A 20770-nucleotide genomic window follows, 5' to 3' on the forward strand; every position below is an offset into this window, starting at 1 on the left:
CTCAGGAGGCACCAGTCATCCATGTGCACATCTGCAGATGTCCTGTCCATACATAAGGGCTAGGGACAGACATTACACATAAACCAGTTTAAGTGATCAGAAACTGGTTTAAACATGTAACAGAACAGATGCTCAGTGCACATAAACCAGTTTCAAAATGGCTGAAACTGGTTTAAGATAAACGTGGCTGAATGTAGTATCAGATTTGGGTCAAACTAGTTTATGAAACTTCTGTCCCAGAGTCCCCCAGCATCCCAGCATGCTCTTGGGATAGGCTGTGCTCTCTGCTCCAGAAAGCAGGGCTGGCCCTGCCCCTCTGCTTTCTAGCTGGGTGTGGGGACATGGGCAGATGCCAACAGACAATGGAGCAGGGAAGGGATTTATTCCCTCTGCCTGCACCCTCCCCTCCTCCCCTGCACTGGGGAACCATAGCTGAGGTCTGCCTGGTCAGGGTGCAACACCCTGTCTGGCATTCAACACCCCTTGCCCCACTCCAGCAGCAGGGGTGGGGGCACCACCATCCACCTGCCTCACCTGCAGCTATGGGGCTAGGGCTGTGGGGCTGAGCTGGGCCAGCCCGCAGGGGGCAGGCCCTTGGCTTGGACTGGGGGGCATGGGCAGCAACTGGCCTAAAAGTGGACTGTTCAAGCCAGCTCGGAGGCATTGGTGGGCCTGGAGTCTGGCAGCTGCCTGCCATTGGGACTCGCAGTCTCTGCCACACCCCTGTCCTCTGCACCCACCAGCTGCAGCCACACCACAGGCTGTGCGCTGGCCAGGGCTGGAGGGTTTCTTCTGCATCCCTCGCCTCCAGTTGCCACCGCTGCACGGCTCTGGGTGGGTGGAAGCTTCGGCCCAGTGGCTTCTGCCCAGCATGTGGATCTAGCTCCAGCTCTGGCTGCCTTCTCCCCCCAAGCCCCCCCGGCCTCTCGTAGCACCAGGCAGGTGGAGCAGGTGGAAGACAGCCAGAGCACTGGACAGAAGCTGCTGGGCTGAAGTTGCCCCTGCCCTGAGTGGCACTGCGCGGCATGACAGAGCCACAGTTAGAGGTGATGGCAAGAGAGCAGCCCTGCCAAGCCCAACTAGCAGCCAGCTTCACCTCACCTCCAGGAGCTACTCCCCCTCCTGCCCCTGCCGCTCCTGCTCCTGCGGTCCTGCCTCTCGTGCCAGCTGTGCAGCTGGGGGGCCGGGCGAGCTGTTCTGCCACCCTCGTCTCCAACCACTGCTGCTCCTGCCCCTGCCCCTGCCCCTGCCATGCCACTCCGGGAGGTGAGGGACGGGGAGGGGGAGTTGCTTCAGCCCAGAGCATGGAGCTCTAGCTCCAGCTCTGGCTGCCTTCCTCCTGCTGCCCGGTGCGATGAGCAGGCCCTGCGTGGGGAGCAGGTGGAAAGCAGCTGCAGGTGGAGCCAGAGCTCCTTGCTCCGAGTAGAAACCACGGAGCTAAAGCTACACCACCCTTCCCCTTCCACCCCTGCTTGGAGTGGCACAGCAGGAGAGGGAGGGGCGGGGGGTAGCTGGTGGAGGTGAGGGGAAGCTGGCTGGCGGCTGGGCTCGTCAGGGCTGTTGTCCTTCCCTCACCTCCAGCTGCGGCTCTTGTCCTGCCATGCAGTGCCACTCGGGGCAGGGGAGGCTTCAGCCCCATGGCTTCTGCCCAGCGCCTGGAGCTGTGTCTCCTGCTTCAGCTGCTTTCTGCCCACTCCACCCACCTGGAGCAATGAGGAGGTGGGAGTGGGGGTGGAAAGCAGCCGGAGATGGAGCTAGAGCTCCGTGCACTGGGCCAAAGGTTCCACTGGCGCAGGCCACAGCAGCGTGGCCCACTGCTGGGAGGAGGCTCGCGCTCCCAGGATACCACTGAGAGGGGCTGCAGCCCCCATCAGGGTCGTTCCCCCATTGCCATTACAGCAGCAGGGCAGAGGCTGGCCAGCAGAACCGCTTAGGTGAAGGGGGCAGGAAGTAGGGAGTTATTACTGAAGAAGGAGGCAGGGAAGGAGCTTATCCCTCCAGTTGCTGTGTGCAGGGAGTGATTGGTGGCGGCCTGGGTGAGCAGACCCTGCCCCCTCTGCCTCAAGGGGCTATTCTGGTTGACATCTGACTGCACCCCCACCCCTGCTGCTGCCGCCACAGTGGGGGGGAACCCCGGCTGGTGGCCGCCCTGGCCAGTTCACTCCGGGCTAGTGCCGAGGCTGGAAATACACCCCAGCACAGCTTCCCTGCAGCCAAGGGCATGCTCCAGCGCCCCCAGCTCCTGGCCTGAGCTACTGGAGGCGTGTGCCTGCATTTCCTGAATGTCTAACCACTTGCAAATTGGTTCAATCTAGGCAGGCTAGACTAACCTGCAAAGATTGAATCAATTCAGGCTCCAGCTTTTTGAATGCCTAACCATAAGGGATGTAGGGAAAAGCCACTGAAGGAACTGTACAATCCTTTTTTCCTTGCCTCCAACAAGCAGGGTAAATAGATCCTATCTGACCTAAGAGATTTTATGAGACTTTACAGTTAATCAAATGATTGTACATTTTCTGGATAGTTATGGAAAATCTATAACGTGCATTGTATATGAAAGATGATTTTATAAAGCACTAATGTAAAAATTTTAATAATTTGAAAATTTATAAACACCCAAAATACTATCTCAGGATATTCTGAAAGATTCATTTTTGAATATAGCCGATACTATTTTAAGCATCCATTTACTCTAAACTCGGGTCCTTTTTTGTGGTGTTATATCATGTTGAATTTTATATTCTTTATTGTTATACTCTTATGTAATGCTCTTTCATGTTATGATGCTCTTTATATTAGCTATGAAAAGTTACTGTCAGGATTTTTTTTTAAATACAAAGTATATAAATTTGCTGATGCAACAAGGTGAAAACCATTACATAGGTCATTGCTAAAATCCTTTGAGCAGTGTTACATTTATGCTTCTATGTCAGTACTGTCACTGTTACTGGGGAAAACACATGCCTTACTTGAAGCATTGATAGAGGGGCTCAAGACACTTACCGTTTGTTAATTTTTAATGATAGTCCTTTTTCTATTAAGGAACATAATGCTACTGAACTTTTTCTGTCTCAATCAATTTTTGTGTTTTTTTTTTTCATTAATCAACTAATGCATGTTTCTTCCATAGCTCTTTATTCTAATGAAATATGTGGATGATTTGGCAGACGACAATGATCTCATCAGTAACGCATCAGAGTAAAATCCATTTAGCAGATTACATGGAGATTATTTTTTTCCTGTATCAGAGATATTGATATTTTTTTAAACTGTAGCTGTTCTCAATAAATATATATCATCAGTTCAGAATTCCTATTGCTAACATATAGGTATTTTTTTATTCCAAATTTGAAAGCAGAGCAGATTTTTGATTATTTTAATACATTTATTTGCCATTGCATTTGAAACCATTCTTTGTTCAGTCTTTGCTTATATTTTTGAGCTCTCTGGCAGCTTGATTCAACATCCACTGAGGTCACTGGGAGTATGTTAGTACTGTCAAAGAACCATGCAAAGAAATGCCACAATGATGCACAGCACGCTGCATGTCGGCCATGGTACAAAACAGACATATTGTGGTTACTGTAGCATTTCAGAACACACATATATTATTGGTGTGCACCTCAGACCCCTGTTAGGGCAGTTACATTACATTGATTCAGTGTGTAGAGCACGTGGTGTGGATATGCTCATATCATTTTGAATATCATAATTTTGAAAATTAATTAGGTGTGCTTTTTTCCTTTTCTAATCTGTAGTAGAAAAGGTCGTAACTGTAGGAAGGAAGCAGTGTGAAAGTAGTAATTCACAGAAAGATGGACTCGTCGGAGGTAATTTTCCTAAGGGTTCCATAACTTGCACTGGAAGTGACTGTAACAGAAGACTGTCATGTGAAGTGTGCTGCAGTGCACCACAGCTTTCCTTAGTGCCGTCCTTTGACAATGTAGACATAACCTTTGGTGTCTTTTTATTGAGTTCAGTATAGGCTTTTGATAAGGCCACAACTGTCTGATGGTAAAGCCATTAAGTCAAGCCAGTGTCTGTTTAGCAAAGCTTAGGGACTGACAGAATTTGTACTGTGCATTCTGCTCTGGATCATGAGTCTCTGCTTGTGTCTCTTGGTTTGAGGTCAAGGGTCGGGACTATAGGCCTGTGTGCTCATCTCTGTTAGTAATGTAACAACTACTGCTATGCTTTTGACTATCCTTTTCTTCTGATACCTTGTCACTTAAAAGGTGACACCTCTGAGAAGGATACCATCTTCTAGGAGATAATAAAAGAAAAATAATTGATCCTTTTATATTTAACTGTCTTCACTTTAAATGATTGTCATCATAGGCTGCATGGAGGATTAAGGCTGTGAATCTGACTTTGAGAGTTCACACAGATCTTGAAACTTTCCCTGACCCAAGTTGCAAAAGGAGAATTAAGAAGCTATAAATTAAGTAGAACCCTGGAGTATCTTGGCAATTAGAGTGAACAAGATTTCAGCTGCTCTCCTTCATCAGTTTCTCACACTCTTGGATAGACAGGGTATTTTTAATTTACAACCCTTATTTCAATCTGTCATAAAAATTATTCTTAAAGTATTTGCTTATATTCCAATTACAGAGTAATGTTGAAACTGTTTTTAAAGCTTCATTTTAAGAATCAGATCCCATATTAAGGGAAAACTGAATAAACCAAGTATTGTGTAAGATCTGCACTTGATTGTGTTATCACTTTTATCATCACTGTAATTAAAAGAATATTGGCTAACAGTAAAATGTTTGCTATAGCTATCCCTGAGCTGAAAATGACATGTTTGTAAACAGAAAAAACACTTTTCAAATTATTGTGTTATCTGGGTTGGGGAGTCAGTGTTACATTTTGCTTGATTTGTATCTTTGTACATCAGAAATGATATTCTGAGTTACCTGCTAGAGAGGGAGGATTTGAAGCCCAGTGGAATGGGAGAGGAAGGAGACGAGGCTAATATAACTGTCATCTGCCTTTTCTCCCTGGTGATATTAGGGTACTCTGCTGTCTGTCACTGGAGAGTGTAAGCTAGGATGACACTCAGAAGTTTTGTTAAAACTTTTGCTACCTACCAGCATGGCTCTCAATAGAGCATGTGCACATTGACTGCTTTTCCTCGCACCATATATACTCACAGGAGGTTATCGGGGTATCAGCAAAAGACTTGATCCACTGTGAGTACATGCAGTGTCCTCTCTACCATTATCCAGTGATCTGCCATGTGGGAAGCTTTTGTAGTGCATTGTTGGACTTGAGCACCATTCTAAGAGATTTATGTGAGCTTGGGCTCAAGCTCCTGCAATTTCCTTTCTGTTGTCCCAGAATAGTCTCTTGTTCACCACTTCTGACTTGTTCCACCATCTCTGATTCAGAACGTGGGGCATTTGTGTACATGACTGCACTGCAGTGCCAAGCATATACGTTTGTATAAATGGCTAGAGGCGTATCAGTGCTGAGAAAATGGCGGTGGCACACTTTTGAACTGAGACGCATCAAAGTGTTTTAGTTCACAAGTGCACCGCTGCCACTTTCTCAATGCTGACATAACATTTCACTGTTTATACAAATACATGTGCCACAGCACCAGGCATGTCAGCTCATGTGCAGTGCAGACTTGGTTAATTGAGTCTGCTCTGGTGCGTCGGAGTAGACAAATGTACATGTATAAATGCCTATGATACTGAACAAAGCAGTGGAGTTTCTCACTTACGTTTTAGAGGCAGGATGCATATTTTTTATGTATTTATTTTTATGGGTGGCAGTTCAGCAAACATGGTTGTGGTGCAATAAGAGTGCAATAAAAATCACTGGGTGCTACAGCACTTCTTGACCAGCTGCCTACAGTGGGGCAACACTTTTGGGCCTGTGTAATGAGTACTGAGTAGTGGGATCAGGCCAGGATGCTGATCTGGGGCCTTCAGTGGTGGCTGCAGCAATTCCAATGCTAAAAGCCCCACTCCTAGTTGTATTCCAGACTCCCACATTTAGGAATGAGACAGCAAAATAAAAGTTGTTTTTTGATAATGAGTGAAGAAATATAGTGGTGTTTATACTCAGCAGACCACCCACAGCCCCAGTAGTGGTTGATCATTAAGCAGTCAGTTCAATGTTAAAAAATCTACAGTGGGAGAGGTCATCATCTGGGAATGCAAAAATGTTTTGTGCCATGTGCAGAATTGTTTCTCTGGACAATGCCCAGGATATATTTGAGAACAAAAGATCCCTAAATTAGGGTAGAACAATAGCTTGATTTCCTTCCTCCTCCTTGCACCCCTCCATCCCCAGATCTTGCTTCTGAGTACAGGAACAGAAAAAGGATATTTTTCTTTGATTATTCAGGTACAGGAAGATCACAGGAGATGTTTCACTGTTAATACTAGCTGGTCAGGGAAGCTGCATGGTGCTTGAAAAGATGTAAGACTTTTTGAAAAGGTGCCAACAAAGACATTTTCCCTAACTGAAGGATTCAGATTGGTGAAAATGAAATTCGGGTGGACTCAGCTTACCCAGCTCATGAAGTTGCGTACTGGATACCTGGACGGCAGAGAAAAGATTGAATTACTCGCTGTGCAGAGGGAGGATATTGAATGTGTGTTTAGATGCTGGAGGTGTCTTGTGACTAGATCAAATCTCAGTGAGCTAGATATCTCCATTATTCTTGCTGCATGTCCTGGTTTTCAAAATGTTTGTGAAGCGAAGTAGGAAACCTACTGCTGCAGAGTTGGGAGGGAAGGGTGAGTTAGATGAAAGGGTCTGCTGATTTTTGAACAGCTGGACACAGGGACACATAAAAGAACCCATTGAGTTGGAATATTAAGTTGGACACAGGGAGGTCTTAAAAGTTCATTTTAATGGAGTGCTATCACATTGCAGTGTGTTGCTTTGTCTACATCATCAGGCTGCTTACAAATGTAAAAAAAAAAATGGCGCTATACTTTAAACTTGGTGCGCCCCCACACCGAGCCCAGTGCATGCACAAAAGAGACTTTGCATTAGTTTGACCCAGCTTGCCCAATGCCTGTATAGATTAGGTGCTTAAGCAAGGCTTTTTTTTTTGCTGCTTTTATCGAATAGCTGATTGAATCAAAAAGACCCACTGAAGCACACAGTCTGTACAGATGCTGCAGAGCTAGGTCAAACTAATGCGCTGCTACTTCCAGTAAATTGTGTTTTGTTTTATTTTTTTTCATGCCTGTCAGCAACCAATGTGCTTGGCTCAAGCCTGGATTTTGAATGATTTATAAATGCCTTCTCTCACCTTGTTTGTTTGGGCTGTGACATTTTTGATTTGTAAGCCTTGGTAAATATGTCAAATTTAACCGTAAGTCAGTGTACATGTGTACCTAGGAGTTCGTTCGGAGTGCCTTCTCCATGCACTGGAGAATCTTTGAAAACCTCATCCCTTGTTTGCATGTGTTTTCTCATGATCAAGGTCAGCCGTTTAGCAGATGATAAACAGTAAGACAGCAACTTTATTAACTTTATCATTTTAGCAGAAAGGAAGAGATAAATCTCCAAACTTTCCCTGCAGAATGGTCTTAATAAAAATATGCAGAGGTTCAGATATGCTGTAGGGAAGATTGTTTCAGGATTAGTTTGCTACTGCCCAGCATGTTGATTAGCAGTAAAGGGTGCTGTTATCCTGTTAAAAGCTTACAGTCATAAATAGGATGAAGGGTGGGGGGAGGTGTCTTAGGATACCAGTCTAAGTGTAGTTTAGTGTAAGTAACCAAACTTAATATAGGGGATGGTGATTATGGCAGATATATCATTCCTTGAGGCTGACAGTCGCAGAAAAGGCATCTGCAAGGAAACCATGGTACATATGCTGCCAGGCTTTTTACTGAAATGTTGCCAACAGCCAAAAAAGCCCCTTGCTTTCAGTTGTCCAGGGAAGGATCAAAAGGAAGATTTGTGCCCAGATAAAGGAAGAAAAATCATCTATGAGCAAAACCACAGTGATCCCCCACCCCCCTTGTAACTTCTGCCATATCCCTCTATACTGGGGTCAGCAACATTTTTGGGCAGAGTGCCAAAAATACCCCAACCCCGACTTGTAAGTTGTTGGCATGCCAGGGGCAGATGGCAGGAAAGCTGCGATGGGCCTGATCCTTTTGGCAGTGCATCCCTGTCCTCTTCCCTGCCATCTGCCTGGAGGCGCATGTGCACCTGTCGCTGGCAACAAGCTGGGCCAGGGCTCCACAGACCTCAGTCCAACAGTTTGCAGCCTCCCTGCCACCTGCTGTGAGAGCCAGACCCTGTGGTGGGCAGCAGGGGCCTGCCCAGAACCCGGGCCGGCTGTGGCAGGCAGCTAGGAGGCTGCAAGCCGCTGCACTGAGACCTGCAGGGCCCCAGCCCAGCTTGTTGCTGGTGGCAGGTGCACATGCACCACAACAAGGATTGGGACCCTTGTGCCATCCGTCCCAAGGTGCTTGTGCACCTGCCACCAGCAATGAACCAGGCTGAGGCTCCACAGACCTTGGTGCAGTGGCTTGCAGCCTCCTGGCCCTCTGCCACAACTGACCTGGACTCTGGGCAGGCCCTTGCCACATGCCACGGAGCCCGGGCTGCTCACAGCAGGCAATGGAGGGGTTGTAATCCAGTGCAGCAAGGTTTGCCTAGCCCCCGCCTGGCTTGTTGGGTCCCTCCAGGCAGATAGTGAAGAAATTGCAGGAGGTCCAATCCTTGTTGTGCTAGTGCAGCCCTGGCCCCTTCCCCACCGTCTGCCATGAAGCATGCGTGCCAAGCAAAATGCCTTCATCTGCCACTCTCTGGCACACATGCTGGGGGTTGCCAACCCCTGCTCTACACTATCCAAGCACAGCAAGAGGGACTTTTTTGGATCTTAGGCAATTGGATTTGAAAACTAAAGCATCAATTTTTGCAGTGTTTATTTTACATGTTTGCTTTACTTTTTAAAATCATGTTGTCTGACTTGTCATTTACTAGCTGGCTCACACAAATTATGTGAAATTTCCTTTGCACTTTGTTTTTATAAGGTATTAATTTCATTATATTTATGTTCATTTTTTTTCAATGAAATGATTTATTCCAGTAGAAGTTTTATTTTACCAACAGAACTAAATGGTTATTAACTGGCTCTAATATTAGAGCCGCTACATGTTAAAATTAAAGTGATATATCGGAAGTCAGTTCTTTTGTTTTCTAACTATCCATGTCTGGCTGCTGTTTTGGAAAGGGGAAGGAGGAACAAAGGAGGGGAACCAGGTGCAGGGATGGGTTATCGTATTCGATCAAGAATGTTTAACAGAATATTTATTAATACACATACCTGATGTTCCTTTTTCTTCCTCTCTGAATTCCTCTGGATTTTATCTATCAGTGTATCGGAGAGCTCGTAGGTCTTGATAGGGCCTAATCCCTCTTGCCTCTGAACTAGCATAGTGTTCCTGGCCATTGGTGAGTTGAGGTCCCTTTGTCCAAGTCTTGCAAAACAGCAAGTGTCTGCTGTTGTTTTCATGGTGGAACAGGGGTCCCCACCAGCTTTGGCAAGAAATTGCATGTAGTAGCAGAGATATGAGGGGATGTCACTTATTTTCTCTTGGACCCTCATTCTCATCTAGCATTACTACTTTCACCTGTTGTACACAAGTTCTTCCAGCCCCTCTGCAGCATTCAAATAGACATGCTTTATTCCTGCTTTGATTTCACATTTGGGCTTGCACTGTTCTTTGTTCCTCAGCAGCATGAGGTTTAACTGGAGTGCTACTCTGATGCCATGCTTTAGTTTTCTCTGTTCATAGAGGTCTGTTAAGAAAAAACATAAATTAACAGGAAGAAACAGATTTCCAGGATTTTTAAAAGGGATGGAGGAAGTCATCTGTTTCCTGTGACATCATGCAGTGAAGTTTAAAACTGTGACAGAAACAGGCATTGTCACAGAACTTGGGGATTGTTGGAGGAGTCTTGGGTGCAGCCATTCTGACAGAAGGCAGCTTTGAACTGTCAGGTCTTAGCAGCATAGCACAGGCCTTACACAGCATGGGGGTCCTGTCTAAGTTAGAGTAGTCTCCTCCTGTCTGCATCTTAACCACAGAGCTTCCTGGAATCCCCACATTGCTGTCTTCACAGGCTGGCATTTCAGCAGTTTCCACATACCAGTATTTTTTAGGGCTGTGTGAAGCTTCGGTCCCTGATTCGATGTGGCGGAGATTCATCCCGATTTAGTGGCTGAATCTCTGAATCCAAATCAAGTAAAAGGACCCTTTAATCTCTCTGAATTGAATCGGAACTCTCCGACTCGATTCGGGGAGAATTGGACATAGACGCAGTTTTAAATGTTTTTTCTACATCTCTCTAGGTAGCAGGGGCTCATGAGCACACGGAGTGTCCCACAGAAGTATGGGGGGCGGCTCTCCAGTGCGCTCGGCAGACGACCCAGAAGTGGGCCAGAAGCGGCCGTCCCCTCCTCCCCCCCCTCCCGGCTTGGTGACTGGTGCCTCCTGGGTCTGGGGGGGGGGGCACCCGGGGTCCTCCTGTGACTGATCACCGAGCCGGGGAGGCACAGGGGCCCCACCACAGCACACTCCCCAGCAGACCCAGAAGTGCTTCTGGTACACTTCCTGGTTTGCTGCGGAGCACGTGGCAGGTCCCTCGCACTCCTGTGGGATGTCCCATGTGCCCCAGCACTGCAGCCTTCACAAGCTGTGCCTGCTACCTCAAGATACATAGAAAAACCTTTTAAAGCTGTGTCTATGTACGAATCGAATCATTGATTGTCTGAATCGGCATTGAATCCTCAGGTTCAGATTTGACCAAATCTAATCGGGGACAGTGATCCAAATCAATGAATTGAATCGCTGTCCCTGATTCGAGCTAAATCCAAATGCAAATCAAATAGGGTCTGCTTCGCACACCAGATGCGGATGATTATCGTTTCCAGCCCTAGAATGTGCTAGTCCACACCAGGTTGTAGGCACCTGGCTTTCAACTTGCTGGTACAGGAGGAGCCCAGGATCATGAACCCAGACTTTCCCCTGCACTGACCAGTAGTTCTGATCCCCAATCCCATATCACATGTCATCCCATGCACATGTGGTATGGCTGGAGGTGTGCTTGTTGCGATTGGGAAACAGATTCCATCATACCACTAGATGAATGTTTGCCAGGTGCCTGATTTTTAGGGCCCCTTTATACCACATTGCTCCTTTTTACCAGGTGTAATGGATCTAGAATTGGGATGAAGGTCCTCGTGTCAGATAAGTAATTTTCACCGTGTTAAGTGGTGCAACTAATACTGAATTATTGATGTGCTATTATTAAATAAACTGGAATATTTTTAAAGGACTATCCAGGTATTTGTAGCAACTGATTGAATTTTATTTATAAAAATGATACATAAAGCAGCTGTCACAGTATACAACCAGAGATTGCAATTGCTGTCATGTCTCATTTTTGTGTATCCTGTTCTTCAGCGCTGTCAAGTCCTTTCTTTTCCTTTCCAAACAATTATTAATGAGCGATGTGATTTTTATATGCGTGGGTTATTTAGGAAATCAGCATTCTGGGAAAGATGAACAACACCCATGTACTTCAAGACTTGCATATTCCTCCTTTCCCGCATGTATTTTAACAGCTGCTGCTAGGATCCGTTAATTTGGCTGCCTTATATAATATTTTCTGTTGACTGAGTGGCCATAGATTAATCTTTCGATGAGGTCACTGTGCCTTATGTCTTCAGTCTACACAGTGGCTTTGTGTTAAAGGTGCAAAGGAGGAAAAGATGTTCTAAGCATCTGCTGGTCTCCTCTGACCCGTTAATGTAAATTGTTTAAAGTGTTTAAAGAGCTTTGAGTTTGTGTTCTTGCATTTGTAAGCATTATGCCTAGACCACATTATTTCAGTGGTCTGGGTCTACTTTGCACGTTGTTAGTACTTTCATTTTACTTTTGATGTGAACTTCTGAGTGAATAGTGCCATGAGTGGCAATCTACTTTCATCAGTTTCAGCAGAGCATTTGATGAAAAAATAATCTAAGAGCCTTTGATGTGATAAACACAATATGCTTACTGGATATGTAGATATTATCCTTGTACTTTAAGCCATCCAGAGAGTTGTTGTCTTAATCTCGAAAACTTGAGGCATTTTTGTGTATTTAATTATTTCAGTGTGTAGAAGATGTTGTTCCATCTACAAGGGTATAAAATACCTAATAGCTCACACTTGTCCTAATAATAAATACGTTTCCACCATCAGCCAGTTTTCTTCCCCAAATGTATGGAAGAAAATAATGAACTCTGCAAGATGCCTAGAACCTTAACAGATGTGAAGAGATCTGGGTGACAAAGTAGGGGAAAGGATTTCCAAAACTGAGAAACCCTTTTTGAGAGGCCCTCTTCCTCCTCTAGAGCAGCAGGGAAAGCTCAAATTAAGGATCTTCACTGATTTTACTTGCATTCGCATAGTCATAAGAAGGGCAGTTCTACAGGTAATGCGGCTGCAAACCATTTGGTGCTTTAGAGGTTCAAACTACCATTTTGAAATCTTCCCAATATATCCAATGCAGCTGCTACTATGGGGTGACTTGAACAAAACTGCTTATCAAGCACTATTAAAGAGATGAGACTTTTTTTTGTCTTTTACAGTTAGTAATTGAGGGAGGGCTAACATAAACAGAGCAGTCATAGTATTGAGTAATTTTAGAAACATTGGTTGACCATTTAAAAGTAATAACCCAGAAATGCTTACAGAAAAAAAATAGATGAAGTGTTTACAAAACAATTGACCTTTATGAGTTCTAAAGAAAAACAAAACAATCAAGCAGCTATAGATGATAAACATTGAGATTCAGCAGTCTTAGCAGTCTCCCCTGGTTTTCAGCAGCAACTCCTGCAATGAGAGCACTACTATAGGAAAAATGTGTGTGTTCAATTTACAAGATAGAATTTTTTGTGTTATTAACAGGTTTGGCAAACATCGCAAAGATGACAAGATTGAGAAAACTGGTAAAATAAAAGTGCAGGAAGCCCTTACTTCAGAAGAGGAGAGAATACGAATGAAGCAAGAACAGGAGAGGTAGACTTCAGTATTTGCTTAAACCTTGATGAAGAGAGTTTTCTTTTTTGGTTGTTTTTAAACTAAAGAGTTTACCTTCACTTGCCATACAGTTTTCATTGATGAAGTTGCCCAAATATTGGATACACTTATATGGTTAACATCATAGGAAGAAATAAGAGGAAACTGGAAACCTAGGAAGCCACACTTTTTCCCTGGCCTATGCTCAATATGTTTTCCAAAATCAGGAGTGGCTGTATAATAATTTCTTTCCTAAGGCACATGAAATGATAAATTTCATTATTTGTGCAAGACATAATAATTGCTTTCATAGACGTTTTCAGAGAACAAATATTCGTATAAATTTGAAATACATTTTGTATCTTTCCCTCAGTCATTTCCTATCTAGTTTATTGTTAGTTGCTATTATGCTGTTCTGAAACAGGAATTTTAAATTTGATCATTCGAAATAAATTTGTCACTGGAGTTCAATCTGTTCTTGTTGTCCTAGAGTGATGTGTACATTAAACTGTTAATCGTGGAAAAAAAAAAAAAGTGTGATGAATACCTCTGTTTTTGCCTTCCACTCCTCTTCCCTTGATGTTACAAGCCTGCATTTTATTTGTGTGTCATGCTCTTCAGTATTTTGGGCAAGTTAATATTTTCCATCTGGATTTCACCCTGCTGGTTGCAGTCCCAGTGACTCTAGGCCTAGGCTGTCTTATCTCTTAATTATTTTATTTAAGATCAAATCCAGAGAGATTAGGAAATTACTTGCTCATTCTATAAGTAGCTCCATGGAAGAAGATTTTGGAGACTAGAAAGTTGTTCAGTCTAATAGATACAAGCAGAGCAAGATGTATTGGCTCAAAGTTGACACTAGACAAATTCAGACAGTTTTACCAGTGAGGGTAATTTAACCACTGAAACAATTTGCATAGGAATGGAGTGAGGGCTGTCTGTGCTTTTAAAAGAGATGATACAGCTAAACCATAATTGAAGGCATGATGTATGATAGGACACATTGGGAGAAATTTTATGGCCAGCATTTTGCAGGAGACCAAAATAACTTATGATAATTGTCTCTCTGGCATTGAAGTCTTTGAATTTTATATTTGGTCTTTGGTTTGCAAAAGGTATATTGGACTGGATTGTGGGCAGAGTTTTAAGTGTCAAATTATCACTGGTTTACCATTTCTAGCCTGACTCAAGGCTTTCAATTTTTCTTTACCCGTGGCCGGTCTATTTAAAATCTTTGTACTGACAACATTAAAAAGCAGAACATTAAGCACCTTCTTGAGTTTTCAATTTTCCTTTTTTTTTTCTTTTTTTTGTCTGGAGGTGGGGTGGGGGCGGGAGTGGGCTTCAAATGATTAGTCTTGCATATGAAATAGTAAAGGGAACTTTCGAACTGGAGGAAGGGTGTGACAAAGTATGCATGTATATATATGTTTGCATTTGTGTATATGTGCATTTAAGAACAAAGCTGAATGTTGAAATTTCTGCATGATGCCCACAATTTATTTTTTGTATGAGAAAAATGTGTACTCTTTCTAGCTAGTATTGGTAGGACTATAGAATCTGCATGTTATGAGAGAAGACAGATCATGCCAGATTGGATGCTTTTGTATCACTGTACAATTATTTACCATATTTACGTACATACCACACTTAGCTTTCCCCCCAAAATTAACCTTCCAAAATTCAGGTGCATGTCTTACATAGGGAAGCTGATTTTTCTGCCCAAAGTAGAAGCAGGGATATGGCTGTTGCTTCTTTTCTATCTCTTTCCTTTAGCAGCTGCATGGAGAAAGAGGCAGGGTCTACCAGGGCATACCCAAGGGAGGTGCGTTAATGTGGTCCCATCTTACTTTGATTCTGGCTGCATCCAAACTTTAAAACCAACTGCCCTGCAGCAACATTGGAATTTCTATGCAGACACCTATGATAGAATAATTTGAGTTTGTGACTTATTACAATCTACCAGATTCCTGAAAATTGCTCTTCACTTCGCTTGTGTTAATGACCCCCTCTCCTTTGTAATGGTCCTGAAGTTCCACTAATCAGGCTATTCTTTCTTTGGGAATTTTGCTGTTAGCTGGTCTCTCTCCTGCTTCACAGCCCTGCAGACTGTTTTTAAGTCTTTTCAAAATCCTACACCTGGTCATGGAGTCCAGTCATTAGCAGCAGCTACACTTTCAGCTTTTGGCTGAATAGCCGAGAGCTGCTGACAGTTCAGCTGTGAAAAGGTAAAACTGTAGCTTTTGCCCGAACACCGATGAGGAGTAAGCTGAAGATTCTGTTCATTTCCTGCTGTGTGCTGCCATAACATAGGAAAAACCTATCTTCTTCATTCTGCCTTCCCAAAGGCAAAATGCATGTCTTATTTGAGAGCATGTGGTTTGCAGTACAATTCAGTGCATGTAGTCCTTATATGAGGAACATTCTTCGTCCACCACAAAACTCCCACCCCCCTCCTATATGTCGTAATTTCTCATGTCTTTTGCCAAGAATGAATTAATATATTTATTTGAACCCACAATATGTGTGCATTCCAAAACTAACTAGCATTGGGAAGATGATGTTGTCATGTGGGTCCTTTAAGCCCACAACACATGCACATTCCAGAACTGGATAACAATGGGAAGATGACGCTGTCATGTGCTTCCTCCCACTTCGCGTCGGTTGACTTCATTGTATGTGTTCCATCCATTGCGTCATGTCTGAAACTAGATTGTAAGTTCCTTGGGACAGTGATCTGTCCTACTGACAAATAGTGAAAATAGAGTGAGCTAGGTCTTTTCTTCTGTTTACATTCAGGTGATTGATGCCTCAATCCATTGATATTGCAAATTTTTAGTCAGCTGGCAGAGATTTTCATTTTCTAAAGTATATCTGATGCATTATAATAATATTCATTGCTCTCACAAATTAGCCAAAAGTCTAAAAAACAATTATTAGAAAATAATAACATGTTTCTGGCCAAATAGTGCTGGCTCCTAATGGCTGCTATTTTAACTTCCATTGTATTTTCAATGGCACAATTCACTTACTCTGTTTTACTCAGTATTTGATGCTCTATACTTATAATGATGCAATACTTTTGGGAACTAGGTTGGATTTAATGAATTTACTACGTATAAAGAGGCTTGGAACAAAAATCCTTAAGGGTCAGAGAACAAGTGAGTAGTCCATTAAAAAATCAATCATGCCTACAATTTTATAAAATTATTATACCCTGTCTTTCTAATTTTAATAGTATTGTGCTTACAACAGTATTTTTTTGCTTAAACTCTTGAAAGTATTGTGTTCGTATTGATTAAAAGACAAATAAGCAAATTAATGTGCTTGAATTTGCCACTGATTGAAATGGATAAAAACTGTAATTTGTAAATACAATAGTAATAATAATTCTTTTGAAAAAGCAAATATCTCTTTAGCCAACTCTCATGTATGTTTACCAGCAACAGAACAAGTCAGTTTAGGAACTAAATTGTTCAATTGAGAATACGGGGGCTTTTTCAATAAACTGGACTGTTTAGTAAATAAACTGGATCTGTTAGGGGCCCAGGACATCTGCCCCTTTTATAAATATTGCCCTAGACTATTGACTGACCACGAGTTGCCAGGGTTCAAGATTGACATGATCTCCAGCAGCCCAGTGCTGTATGTCACCATTCTGGAGCACTGGTTTGCCCTGGGAAGGGGAGATAATGTTGTCTGTGAATCTCACTCAAGTAGTGACTAGCAGAGCCAGCCTGCTTGGGTTGCAAGTTTTATCAAGCTTGCCACCCTGGATGGCATTGCCACTAAAGACTGGATGCAAAGGAGTTACCTTGGATTTACATGCATGGAACTGAAGTCAGAATTGGGTCTGTTGGGAGTACTGGGCTCTCAGCACATCGTAACATGGGGCCAGTCTGTACCTGCACGCCATGCTGTGGCCCTGACCTGAATTGGAAGTACATGGAGTAATGCTACAATGAAGTATCTCTTGTCCCACAGAGGACAGGACAGCAGCATGGGGTGGGCCCTTTTTGTTGCATCAAGGGTAGTAGGAGATTTCCTTCTCTGCTAGCGGGCACTGAAAGATGTGACATTTGTCATGTGATCAGCCTCCCGAAAGTGCCTAAAGTTGTGCCATGACATGCACAGATGGCTGCAGAGAACTTTAAAAGTGACTGATTGCACAACAAATTCGCCCTCATCTGATGAGGGATCAGATGAAGGCACTCCAAAGCAGAGCTCCTTAGGGAACTTCTGGCAATCCCTGTGCGAGATCAGGGCCGACTGATGCAGCTCAGCCCTGCCCCTGGTGCTGTCTGCAGGAAGGGAGGGAAGAGAAGGAAGAAGGAAAGGGAGCTATGGGCTGGGGTTTGCCTAACCTGAGCTAGAGAGGGAGTGGGGAATTGGATTTCCCCCTGCCACCTTCCACCCCTTCCAGCTCAGGCTGGGTAAACCCCAGCCTGCAGCTCCTTCCTGATCCCTTCCTGCAGACAGACCTGGATCTGGGAGGTGGAGGCAAGCCTAAGGGAAGAAGGCTGCTGGCAGGCTCCTCTGCTGGATCAACTCCAAACTGGAGGTCGATTTCTCTTGCCCCTCCCCAGAACAGGTGAATGAAAGTGTGTTGGGTCAGGTCTGGGGGGTTGCTTTAACTCATTGCACTTTCTGTGAAGCACCATGAGTTGGAGAGGGGAGTTGCTCATCTGTCAGTGCCCAGAGAGACAGTTGCCTCCAAGTGTATCCTTTTGGATCAGCAAGCTGCATTCAGATAATTTCTTTTTTCCAGCTTCCTCTAGCACTTTGGAGGTATCCTCCCCAGACACTTTCTTAGATTTAATGTTCCAGAGATAAATGGCATCATTCATCCATCTCAGAGCCATTTCAAGTTGCAGACACTGCTGTGTTGGATATCTGTAGGTCACTTTTCAAACTTTTTTGTGTGACCAGGAGTAGTGTTCATCAGGCTGATGTATTGCAAGAGCCTAAATGTTCACCAAGTCTGGGCAAAATTCAGAAACTGCCCTTCAACATGTGCCATCATTCTCCTCCTCTGCATTTCTAGATCCATAGATCTCCAAAAATATATGTACTCCCCCTCTGGACTGCCACTATGCGAGTATCTTGGGATTATATTTTGTGCTTTGTGCTTCAAGGACATTACTGACTAAAGGCAGCAACACAAGCACTTCTAAACTGGACCTACACCTACAAAGACGCATCTGAAAAATGCAGATCTATGAAAAAATATGCCTACACAGACCTAAACACATTGCCTGCCTCAGTTGCCACCCCCAGCCCCCCAAAGAGTCATTTGAGTCTTTGTCACTGTATTTCAGGCAGCTCCACATCAGGCATCCTCCACATCTTTGCCTTCTCTCCTCTGTGCTAGTTTTGTTTTCTAGTTCTAGTCTGCGCCCCTTGCTGGAGACAGATTTTCCTTTATCAGCTAGACTGTAACTCTTGTTTCTTCCTGTCCTTCTCATGGGCCTTTTATATACTTCCTCTCTGTGTACTTAGAGGAAGATTCATTATCACATCAGAAGTCTTTGTTTAGGTAGAGCCCTCCCTTTGACTTGAGCAACTGCAGATCTAAACACCTGTATGATTTATCCTCACACACTCACAATTGTTAACTCTTTATATCCATGTAGTAGCATGGGGCCTGAATAAGAAACTGAATAGTAGTATATAAAATATTTATAACAGCTAATATAGCTGTATTTCCCATGATAATACCTTTTTTTCTTAAAAGCTTAAATTCAAATGCAACCATGATTGAAAGTAATTTGTCCTAAATATATGGTGGATAGCACTTGTGCTTTAATCTAGCTGTGAGTCCATCATCTCATCTTGAAAGATCATTGAACCTATACAGTATTTTATTGAACTGGTTACTGCAGTAAGATATTGGATTAACTTGTCATGCATCTGTCGGTTACTGTAAGTTGTTAGTAAATTTTAAAACTTGATATTGCATTACTTCCTCACTGGTAAACCAAAAACTATTTAGACAGTTTTTATACCCCATTCATTTTCCTAATTCCACTTGTCAAACAAAAGTTCTGAAGTTATACAAGTACAAATAAATTTTAAATCCAAAAGTTTTTTTTAATAATTCTGGTGTTTAACAACTTTACTTCCACATTAAAAAGTACAATCCTTTCTCATGTTCAGCAGGCTGGGATGTGCAAGATGGGGGTGAGTGTGCTATTAGGGGAAAAAATAGGTGTTCCATATCTGGAAAAATTGTTAAGTGGTGGTAATTTAGGTTGCAGATTAAAGAAAAATGTAGTTGAAGAGTGCATCACAGCTGAATTGTTGAGAGAGGGTCCAGGACAGGATATTTATTATGAAAACAGGAAGAGTTTTGCAAATGAGAGACTAGTGAGAATAAGTATTTGTTTGATATTGGAGAGAAGGCTGCAGTAAGTCTTCCTCAGTGTTCTAAGAAGGGTGTTACAAAGTTTTACTTGAATAATTTTTTATAGCTATGAATAATGCATTGTGTGTGTGCATGTGCACGTGTGTGCACACATGGACTTGTGTGAGAGAGCATATGTGATGGATATTTCCTGGAAAATAAAACTCCTCTTACTAGATCTGTTACTTTTTATTTTGGAAAACAGTGATCCTTTTTGGATGCCTGGCTTACAAGTGAGACCAAATTTACATAGTGGTTTGTGTCTTTGTCTGCAAAAACATTACTACCAATGGCACCAGTTCCTCTCTGGGAAGCATCAGTCAAGGGCAACTACAGGACCAGAAGGGGGAGCTCCGGACACTGGTCTTCTGTGCGTCTTGCCTAAATAGATGACAAGTTTTGTTTTTAAAATATTTTTCTCTCAGAATGTGGACATGGTTATTTGGGATCTGAAGATTATTCTCCACTACTGTATGGTGCTCTGCTGCTCCTGTAATTCATGTGGTAACAAATCTTCTTTGCTGCAAATCAGACTAGGTGATGAAAATGGACCAAATTGACCTTAAAAACTTCAAATCAATAAAATCCATATATTATGTTTTAAATGTATTGGGTACTGATCTGCCTTTCCAAAGCTGAAGACGGTTAGTCTTCGGTGTACTTAAACAGAAACAAGGATTTAGAGAGTGACTAGGAAAACTGGAATATCTTTCAGAAATTCTCTGTACTGTAGTACATCAAAATTACCTTGACAGCAGCTGTAAACTGATGTTATGGTGTGCTGGTGTTCGTAACTGGAAACTCCCTTGTCACAATGCTGCAGACCAAGTTTCATCCCAGAGTGAATTTTAACACCCTGATGCATATAAAACTCTGAAAAAGAAGATTTAGAAAGCATGCACTGAGGAAGATTTTATCTACAACAAATACTGCTACTTAAGATGGCTATTGTCATAGTTTATCTGCTTTATAGAAAACTGTAAGTTATGGAAGGCATAACAAATAAACATATGTCTATATATAGAGAAGGGTGCCATATATTTTCCAGAGACCCATTCCAAAACAGATTTTTAAGTGCTTTTGTTAAGGTATCCAGTTTTTTTTATAGATTTTAAAGTTTGGATAAACAATATTATACTTTTAGTGGTTGATCTATGTAGGAATATTTCCTAAATTTTGAAAGCAACGCTTTGTACAAAGGCTGGGGAACTCCCTTCTCGTCAGCACAGAGGCAGAAAAGGATCTTGGAGTCATCATTGATTCCAAGATGAACATGGGCCGGCAGTGTGGGGAGGCAGTCAGGAAGGCCAACCG

The 20770-nt window shown here is 43.1% G+C and overlaps 1 protein-coding gene across 1 annotated transcript in view; it reads left to right on the forward strand.

The window, feature by feature from the left end:
- PARD3 (par-3 family cell polarity regulator) overlaps positions 1–20770 on the forward strand; it is a 737069-nt gene that overhangs the window by 561842 nt on the left and 154457 nt on the right. The window contains exon 22 of the mRNA XM_019528913.1: positions 12943–13053. Within this exon, the coding sequence (XP_019384458.1) occupies positions 12943–13053 (111 nt within the window). The remainder of the gene's footprint in view (positions 1–12942; positions 13054–20770) is intronic.

The sequence above is a fragment of the Crocodylus porosus genome, unplaced genomic scaffold, assembly GCF_001723895.1.
Source record: "Crocodylus porosus isolate Cpor-Errol unplaced genomic scaffold, CroPor_comp1, whole genome shotgun sequence".
In the NCBI taxonomy this organism is placed as follows: domain Eukaryota; kingdom Metazoa; phylum Chordata; order Crocodylia; family Crocodylidae; genus Crocodylus; species Crocodylus porosus.